Below are 10,710 nucleotides of genomic sequence, written 5' to 3' on the forward strand. Positions count from 1 at the left end.
GTCTTTACATGAACAGCCAAAAGAGTCATGAAAAGTCATTCAAAACCAACTTGGGACCAGATAACAAATATTCAAACAATCTTCTTGCACTAAACTTCATTAAATGATTTTCACATCAAACACCAAACTGCAAGCCTAATAACTATATGAAGGATTTCCAAAGGGAAGCAAAAGTCATTCAAAACCGACTTGGGACCAGATAACAAATATTCAAACAATCTTCTTGCACTAAACTTCATTAAATGATTTTCACATCAAACACCAAACTGCAAGCCTAATAACTATATGAAGGATTTCCAAAGGGAAGCAAAAGTCTCAGCCCAAATTTAAACGCTTGATTCTACAAACTAAGCACTTGAGTAAAAAATGAAATCCACTATCAAGTGACCAAAATCAATTCCCATTGGAGGATCCATTGGTCCTATCCCATCGTCCAAAAGTCAAAAGTGTGATAAGTAGAACAGACATCACTGTCCCTCAATTGCCAATCTTAAAAATTAGGGGTACTTGTAATTGCTCAAGTTGTGTGAATGATGTGTATCTTTCATATATATGAAATTTAATTTTTCTCTGCCAAAAGTTTAAAAGGAAAAATTATGTAATTAATTGGTGTATCGAGATTAGCATGCAGAAATTTTTCAAAAATGGCTTAAAAGATGGCCCAGAAAAATTGATGTCAACTGATAAACCTTCGGCTCTGATACCATTTGATGGAAACAGAGGGAGCGGGAGCAGCAAAAGAGATAAACAGAGATTTATATTAAACAAAATGAAACATTAAAAGGATTGACTGAGCTACGACTTACATATCACACACCATTACAATAAAATTAAGCAGATCCATACAGCTCATAATTTCAATTTCAGACTCGTGGTTTTTAATAGACTTAATCTAAATCCTTTTAACAGCTCTGCGGAGCTGGACTCTCAAGAAAGAGTGAGTTTCAAAATACAAGACTACAAAATATATAGCAAATTTAGCACATATGGTGGAGAGAAAAGAACTTATTACTCATATAATAATATATTTTGAAGTGCCCAAAAGCATGTGATGTGACAATGAAAAGGCTGGAGGAGTTAATAGAAAATATTTTCAAATCCTTAGAGAAGATCTGCAGAGATTGTTCGTCTTTAATGCTATACATATGGAAGATACGGAGATGTCTGAATAAGCTGCCAAATTTAATTAAATAAATGTGATTGTATTTCCAACAAATGCTTTGTGAATAAATCCCACAAATTGGTTGAAATTCCTCTTCATAAAAGGTAGGACCAAGCTCTCTACCATAATGTGTCCTGAAAAATAACATGCTACCTATTCAAGAAATGGATTTGTTGAAATATCCAAATAGAATTTGAGCTATCATACACCAGGTACATGTTTGCAACCCAGTCTGGTGTTGAGCCAACAAAGCAGACATTGCAAGTTGTTAAAAGCATGATTTGGTGGAATGGTTGGAGCCTTCGAAATTTGTTTAATACCCATAGGCTCTTGATTTATAAATCACTCTCTTGAAATTCTTTCAGTTTGTAGGAAATTTTTCTATTGGATTCAATTTTGTTGATGAAGTGTTGTATTAAACCATGATATCAGATGTCCCCATTGTATACAGAATAAGTATTTAAAAGCAAGAATCAATTGTTGTGCAATTTCAAATAGCAATAGAAACAGAACACCAATCAAGAAATAACAGAACACACAGAAGTCTAAACCGACAAATCCAATGATGTCCTTCACCAATATATGGCTGCATCAACAGGAAAAGTAGGGCAATATCTTTTATTAACTGTGACAGCAGATACACAGCGTTTTCTCATTTTATAAAAATGTTTTCCAGTCTCCAAATATGAAAAGACAGTAGCTAAACAAAAAGGCAGGGGGAAGAGTAACGGTTGGTGACTGTTCGACTTCACACACTTAACACCAATAATGATTCAATTTTTTCGATGAAATGTTCTGAAATCATGAAATCAGATTTCCCTACTGTATCCAAAATAAGTATTTAAAACTGATTCATTTTCACCCCTTGTGTTTTAAAGAAAATAAATATATAATATAGGAAATTAGTTTGTCTTCAATGAAAAAAATGAATTAAACAAATAGCGTGTCAAGATTAGTTTGCAGAAGTTTTTCAAACAGTGCATAGAACATGACCCAGAAAAATTGATGTCAGTGAGCACCAAGATTAGTTTGCAGAGGATTTTCAAACTTGACACAGAAAAATTGACATCAACGATCAGTATTGAAGAAACGAATGTGTGGTGGCCTTTATCAAATTTAGAATTACAAAGGAAAAGTGTACTAAAGATCTCCGTGTTGTTGTAACAATGCTTCGTAATAAATTCTCTTCAACTGGTTGTAATTTCACAATTCGAGTGACTGAATTTTTTTTGAAAAATAGATGCAACTAAAAATGGTAAGAAAAAACAATCGTCACCATGTGTGGCAGCAGAAGTCTCCAAAATGAACATTAATTGTATATTTGGATCTTCTCACCTGTTTGATAGTAAAACCCTGAGGTATATAAATAAATAAGCAGATTATCTAGGTCCAGATAGCACCAAAGGTTTAGGAGCAGGGGAGAGGCAGAGGTTCCTGTTAGGATTTGGATTAGCTGAGTAAAGCGACTGCTGATTACGAGCAACTGAGGACACTGCAAACGCGAAAGGAACATCGCTGGCCACCTCTCTTAAACCCTCCAACACCTTCACCACAGTTGACATTGCTGGCCGCCTCGTAAAATCTTCCAGTACACACCACATTCCCATTTTTATTACTTCTACTGCTTCCTCACTTACACTCCTTTGCTCATCTTGAAGTCCCTCTTCTATCAAATCTATTAACTTCCCTTCCTCTGCTTTGATTGGTAACAGTGGAAACAAGCCGTTCTCTGAAAGCTCTCTGCTTCTTTTTCCGCTGAGAATTTCTACCACCATAACACCAAAGCTAAATACATCCGCCTTCTCCGTGAAATGCATGTTCAGTAACTCAGGTGCCATATACCCCGGTGTCCCTCTCAGCAAGGTTATCACTTCACTTTGTTCTCTGTTAACCAACTTTGCCAAGCCAAAATCTGAGACTTTGGCATTGAAGTTTTGGTCGAGGAGAATGTTCTGAGGCTTGATATCGAAATGTATTGTCTGTTCTCGACAATCTTCATGTAAGTATGCTAATCCCCTTGCAATATTCAGAACTACTTTGTATCTAGTCTTCCAGTCCAGAAAATTTTGATGCTTCTTCTTGGAAAATATCCATTTATCCAGAGACCCATTTGGTAAATGCTCGTATACAAGCATTTGATGGGCTTTGTCTGCACAGAAACCCTTCAGCCTTACCAAATTAAGATGATCAACTTTACCTAGAGTTTCCACTTCTACCCGAAATTCTTTTTGCCCTTGTCTTGCTCTGTCAAGGCGCTTCACAGCTATCTTTGAGCCGTCTGACAAAACACCTTCATAAACTGAACCGAATCCTCCACTTCCCAACTTCATACTAAAGTCATTTGTGGCATTCTGCAATTCTTGGAATGAGTAACGCAGAGGCAAGCCTGCCGGCCAATCTACACGATTGTCCTCATCTTCATCCATTTTTCGTCTGCATTTTTGATACTTACTTATCCATGTACAGACAAAGAGAAACAGGAGAGCAGCAACAATGATAACTATAACCGAATAGTTAATCTGCTTAGACCTTGATTGAACTTTAATATAAGCAGTGGAATTGTAAAACACGTCACTTTGATTATTCATTTTCAGAGAGTAGACATTAGACTCCAGATAACAATACCCACTAGAAAAATTGACACCATACCTGAAAAACGCAGCTTTGCAAGAGCAATTTTCAAGGCAAAGATTTTGACAGTAATCTCGTGAGACCAACTGTGGAATGGAAGGATTATTGTAACGATAAGTAAAATAGGAAACATGCTCCAGCTCCAAAAAGTGATGACCATGGGCACGGTTACTGCTTATGGATGTATCTGAGCACGCAAGAGGTCTGTGGGGAAGACAACCCAAATTGGGCTTTGTGGCGTCAATCTGATAAAAAGCATTGCCCTGTATTGGACAGCTGCACTGCCCATCTGTGCAAAAAAAGAATTTTCCACATAGCGCTGGATAATCGCACACATCCAATATGCCCAGAAAGGTTGATAAATAGTCAATCTTAGACCTTAGTACCACTTCTAGAATTGAACAAAACTGCAGATGCCCAGATGAATCAATCTTAAAGGAGAGGCTACCCCTGGGTATGGGAATTTGCTGAAACGCGATACCATTCTCAGTAAAGAAGTATACTGACACGTTGTCGAACTGGAGATAATATAAACTCACTGGTGAAGGTGTAAAAGGGTACGTAAAATACCTTTGAGGGGGTGCAGTGGGGGTGCAGTGTCTGTAAACACACCGAAGCCATCGACAGACAAGGAACAATAGAAAATACCTTGGCTTGTATTAGTAGGAGAAGTGTTTGCAGTAAGCTTCTGCCCCACTTTCAACTTCTGACCGAACAGCGCAGTATCAGTGGGATGATCAAAAGACTGCCATATGATTCCACTGGACATGTTAAAGAGAATAAGATTCCCAGATTCTTGTATCATCATCCCTTGAAAATCATGGTTGGATGTATTTGTAGACCAAATGAGAGTGCCATCTGCGTCCCTTAACACAACTCCTGTGGAGGTGAGCGCAAGGGTTGCGTTTTCTTGCACCATCTGCTCTCGGTTTGAACTCCACACCATTTGCATGTCCAACAGCTTACCATTATTGTCTCTGATAGCGAAGAAAGTTGCAAATTGGTATCCTGTGTCACAAGGACTGCCATAGCAGAAGAATCCACATCCAAACTGCAGATTCAAATTATTATATAAGATAGTGGGGGTGAGAAGAATTGGCCTGACGAGTGCATCTGCATAAAATGATGATGGCAAGAAATCTAATGTGTGGATACTGTTGATCCATGTGGTGCCTCTGTATGCAGTTGCAGAAGAGCGAGCAGTGCTCTCAGAATATTGAGAGCACTGCGAGCACGATATAAATAAGAAACTCAAAAGTAGTGACACAAAATGATGAGAGGATGAAAGATACTCCCCTGTAATCATTCTTTAAAACAGAAATGATGTGGAAGTGACAGAGCGCAGGAAAGAAAAAATGTTTGAAGGGCATATTTGGAAATGGAGAGCTTTGATAGTATAAAATACAGAGGGCACGTAACTATTTCAAACATTGAAAGTCGATTTGGTGCCGTCTCTCCCACGGTCAATCGAAAAGAGAAATTATCGGAGTCAAAATTCTGGGTAGTTTACAGTCGTTTAGTTTACCAAGCTCGCATAAGGTTCCTGCAAAGCACTTTCGTCCGCGCATTATTTTACACTTATGGACGAGAAAATCCAGATTTGCAAGACCATTTATGAAAATATTGAATTTTGGAGGTCAGTCGAGCATTTCATGACATGATTTTCTACATAGTAAAATTTCTGCGTTAATCATGGATGTTGAATTTGGACGTTTAATGAAAGTCACTTCCACAAAGCACATAACAGCAGCTTGAACTAGTGATTGCCATCCATGACCCAATTGGCAATGACCTTCTAGATAGAATCGTACTCAATTAAGAATTCAGTAAAGTGGTCAAACACACGACTAAAATATAATAGAGTGCAAGGCTTTTTGTTTAATATAAAAACGAAAAATTACAAAGCACAACTTTTAACACTAGTTTAAAACATTAAACAAGATAAGAGAAGTTAAATAGGGTCCATTGAATTGTAAATTCGATTATGATCATAACGAAGTAAAGTAATATAGAGCAAATAATTAAATAAATGTGTGGAAATGTTTTACTAGAAAACATAGGTGCATAGACATTTAATTCTTATAAAGGTAGCAAATAAGTTTACTTTATTAATATATTTTTTATAGTTTTTTTTTATATAAATATGTATGAGGGAAAATGAAATTTGTAATTTTATATTGAAATTTGAAATAAATATTTAAAAAGTTATTATATAATATTTTTATTTTATTTAGTCTTTGTTTCATTGTTGATTTATTATTGTTTTTAGCTTTTATCTCTCTTATTTTGTTTGTGCTCTTAGGTCTTTTTTGAATTCTTTTTTTATTAAATTGACCATTAAATATCCATTAGCCTTAATTGTATTGCTCTCTCTCTATAGATAGATAGATAGATAGATAGGGAGTGGAGGGGGGGGGTCGGGATTTCCTTTGCAATACAACATCAATTAAATAAGATATGAGTAATAATATCTTATTAATGATATCATTACTAAGATATTAGTAATGATATCTTATTTTAATTAATGTTGTCTTTGTGTTTTTAAATTTTTTGTTTGTAGGTTTTTGAGTTATTGAGGTTTTATTTTTCTTCTTCTTCTTTTATTTTATTTTTCTTGTTACTCTTTGTGTTTTCTTTTATTGTAGCCTTTTTTTTGGTTCAATTTCCTCCTATTTTTAGGTTTTGATCTTCTCAGGGTTTTTTAAGTCTTTTCATTCCTTTCTCACCACCCCTCCCCTAGGTCTTTTTATTTAGTCTTAGCTTGTAATCTATCATTTCTTTCTTTCAATTGTTCTTCTCATCATGGTTCACAGAGCACGACCCAAAACATTGATGCAAAAATACTTACATAGTTGAATCCAAAAATCTTTCACAATAAATTTGAGATTGTTAAATTATAATGAATTGCATAGATTGAATTTAGGTATACATTTTAAGGTGTAAAATAAAATTTTAATTTATAATGAAATTGATAATAACTAACATAATAATGAGATATATAGAATTTGAAAAAAAAATTATTAAAAATATTTATATATTTTTTTTATATATCTTTTAATTTTATTATTTTTTATTAACATAAGTTGGGTTTTTTATGAGGCCCAAACCTTGTTACAAAGAAAAGAAGGTAATTGACTAAAGAAAAAAGGACAAATGCAATGGAATCAACTACTGAAAAGGACAACAAAATAAAATGAGGCAACATTGAACAAGATAAAAATGGTAGAATCAACATACCAAAAGGATAACATAGTTCTACAAAGAGACAAAATAGAACATCAAAATTACAAAATCAATTATAATTTAAGTTGGGACCAAACTTCAACCTAAGTAGAACATTTTGTGACAGAAGAACCATTAAGGATTGAATATTTTTCTTTTGATGAACAATTATCCATGAAGAATCGTCACTGGAAGTGGAAAACTTTGGAGTAGGGGAGGGAGCACCTATAGAATAAATAAAAGAAGGTCTACCTTAATGAGTATCCAGTTTGGAAGGGGAGACCTTACTTAATGGAGATTGAGAATCAAGGACCATTGAAGGAAAAGGAGAGTATTGTAAGTCCCCATATGTAGGGGAAAGTAGAGGAGAAACCTAGGTAGTCAAATCAATTGAAGCAACAAGAGGAGATACCGAATCAACAAAGTTCTTTGAGTCATCTTTCAAAGAAGTAGGGAATAACATGAGATGGTGACAATCAGCACTCTTCCACCAAATGGAGGAAAGCCTCAAGCAGAACCCATGGGGGACAAGTGAAAGCCAAATATCTTATCGTGGAACATCTATAGTAGAAGAAAATACCTTCATAGTCAACCATTTGAGTCTAAGGTCACTCACCCACCTACAAAATAATCTCTTCTACAATACCATGGAAAGATTAGTTTCGACCAATATCCTATCATATGAGGTATGAGAGAAATTGCTAGTACTTGAGTCCACCTTAAGAAAGTGACTCAATGTGTTACAAATAGCCTCATAGGCTAGTTTTGGCCAATTTTAAATGAGGGGCAAGGTAGAGAAATCATACCCCAATTAGGGACATATCGATAGATTCTTTTGTTGGGTTGAAGAACAGAGAGAGCTAGTGAGGACCCTATTTCTAGTCACCCATAACCAACATTGTTGGAATCGATTGTAATCTATGTCGAAGAAAGAATGATGAGATTGTTGGAAAGATTGTCATTGATGTCAAAGAAAGAACGAGATTGTTGGAAAGATTTTCATTGATGTCAAATAAATAATGAGGAGATTGTTGGAAACATTATCATTGATTTCAAAATAATAAGGTTTAAATTTTTTCATAGAATGCAAGAGAATATTCATTCAGTGGCACATGTAAGGCAAGTTAAATTAGTTTTATAAGACAAATTTGATCAGCTATATGAAGGATTACATTAGAGTTTAAGAATTCTCATTTATGTAAGGCATCTTTATCATGGCCAACCACATTAAGGTGATGGATCTTAAAGTGTAAAGTAAAGATTTAAAATTTGACATATAATAGGGAACAATTATTTAGTTTTTTTATAATAGTTTTATATGATTAACTAACAAACTTGATGGGATGATTGTTATCAATGATATTCAATAATTTGATATGGCCAACTAATAAAAAAACATTTAATTATTATTAATGGTTTGATAGTTGTATTCATAGATGCAATGCCTAGGTAGTCAATGTTATCATGTGGAGATGAGTGGAGGAATCCAACCATGGGATTAAAGTCATATATGTTAAATATTAATTCTTACTAATATGTTAAAATTTTATGCATGGTAGGCTATTAAGAAAATGACAATTGATGAAATAGTTGATGATGAGCCAATGGAATAAACTATGTACTTTTGTGGTGAGAAGTAAATTAATGAGTTCCATAAGAATTCTCGATGGCAAGAGGAAGAAAAATCACCCAACTCTTTGTGTTATAAAGGTAGAAACAACAAATATTAGTTATGATTTACAACATAATAATTAATGTTAACAAAGGTAACAAACATCATTAAGAATTAATGCATAGAATATATTTAAGAAAATAATCAAGTTATAGGGCTTGGTATACTAGGTTGCACAAGAATCTACATCAACAAGGCTTCAAGAAAGGTACAGTTGATAGCAATATTTATTGTTGATGGTAGTTGTATATGTTGTTGATATCATGTTTGGAGGAAAAGATAAGACATGTAAAATATTTTTAGAAGAAATGTAGAAGGAATTTGAGATTTCAATGATTGGTGGATTATCCTTCTTTCTAGGACTTCAAGTTGCTCAATCTGATAATGGAATCCTTATCTTTCAAGTAAAGTATGTTAAGGAGATGTTAAAGAAGTTTAGAATGGAGAATGCTAAAGTAATGAGTACTCCCTTGAATACTGGTTGTTGCTTGAGCAAGGATGACGGATCTTCAGAGGTTGATTAGACTCGATATAGATCTATGATTGGTGGTTTGTTATAATTGATTTCTTTTAGATGAGATATTATGCATGCAGTATGTATGGTTACTGGAAATCAAGCAAATCCTAAGAAATATCATAGTTGTGGCAATCAAGAGGATATTCAAGTATTTGAGAGGGACTCTAGATTATGGTCTATAATTAAAAAAGGATAGTTATTTCCTCTCATGACTTACGCAGATGCTAATTGGGTTGATTGTATTGATAATAGAAGATCTACTAGCAGTAGTGCATTTTTCTTGGGAGGAAGATAAGATGTGCATTTAACCAAAAGTTACTAATCAAATGTGGAAATCAACATAGACCTAGAGTTTTGACTTGTTCAAAGTCCAAAACTATATGCCTTAGTCTACTCTACCTAATTTCACAACTTTCAGTTTTTAAACCTATAAACTACATATAAAAACTATATGCAGGGTGTGTATTCTATGCCTACCCCCATTGCCCCATGAGAGTCACTTGGAAATGGAGTATGCCTCATGGGGTGGCAAGATAGTAGTATAGTTTAATAATGCATGTACATCTTGATTTTGAGGACCTACAATTGTTATCACTTTGCATGGAGAAATCATTAAATTAGGGTATTATTAGTGAAGACATCAATTTCATTTATTCTTTAAAAACATAGGCAGATATAAATAAAAAATTGGTTACCTTATAAGCATTTTTTGTTGAGTGGTTGGATGCATTCTATGTATGGATTGTTTTGAATTTTAAAGTATCACTCAAATGATAATTTTGGTTGAATGTGAAGTTTGTTTAATGAATTGACTCTAGATATAGCTATAAATGTTAGTCCCTATCTTTCTATTTTTCCAATATTCATTGTTGTTTTTTGTAATGTGAGACCCAAGGATTTTGTATTATAATAGCCCATGCCATTGTGAATGGTCTATGCCTTCGATGACCTAGCAATATAGGTATTATCTATATGCTTTTTGGGTCTTATTGGTTCCATGGTGGCCCACTATAATTGTCAATACTTGATACGACATACTTTGGAACATTTGGTGGTTTATAGCTTGGGCTATAAACAATGTCAATAACTTCACCCAGAGCTCTATTCAAAAGTCCTACTAGTGTCTAGATATGTTGGTTTTGTGCATGATGTGTTACCCTCTACAAAGTAGTACTTGTTCTTTGAGTTGTTCATCATTAGTTGCATTATCTATTCCACTCTTGGTGGTTGTTGTAGTGCTTATTGCGATTGGACAGTTCACCAGTTTTAACATTCTTTTGTTGTGCAATCTAACCAAATCATTAGTAAAAAATAGGTGCATAGAGTTATCAAATTGTTCCTTCTCACTTAATGTAAGTTGTTTATTTGCATGTGTCATTAAAAGTGTCAAATCTTCTTTTGTTGGTTCTGCATTTCATATATTTTGTGAAATTTGAGGAAATTGTGCTTGGGTTGGAGTTTCACCTTGTTCTCCAAACATTGTTTGCAAGGGATTTGTGCTAAATA

At 34.3% G+C, this 10,710-nt stretch overlaps 1 protein-coding gene across 1 annotated transcript; it reads right to left on the reverse strand.

The window, feature by feature from the left end:
* Positions 1-2,541: 2,541 nt before the first annotated feature.
* LOC131037178 (G-type lectin S-receptor-like serine/threonine-protein kinase SD2-5) lies at positions 2,542-5,099 on the reverse strand. Its single transcript, XM_057969249.2, has 2 exons — positions 4,442-5,099; positions 2,542-4,331 (listed from the first exon to the last, which is right to left on the reverse strand). Exons 1-2 carry the CDS (start codon positions 5,097-5,099, stop codon positions 2,542-2,544), a joined length of 2,448 nt encoding a protein of 815 aa, XP_057825232.2.
* Between the last annotated feature and the right edge of the window lie 5,611 nt (positions 5,100-10,710).

Source organism: Cryptomeria japonica, chromosome 7, assembly GCF_030272615.1.
Source record: "Cryptomeria japonica chromosome 7, Sugi_1.0, whole genome shotgun sequence".
Classification (NCBI taxonomy): domain Eukaryota; kingdom Viridiplantae; phylum Streptophyta; class Pinopsida; order Cupressales; family Cupressaceae; genus Cryptomeria; species Cryptomeria japonica.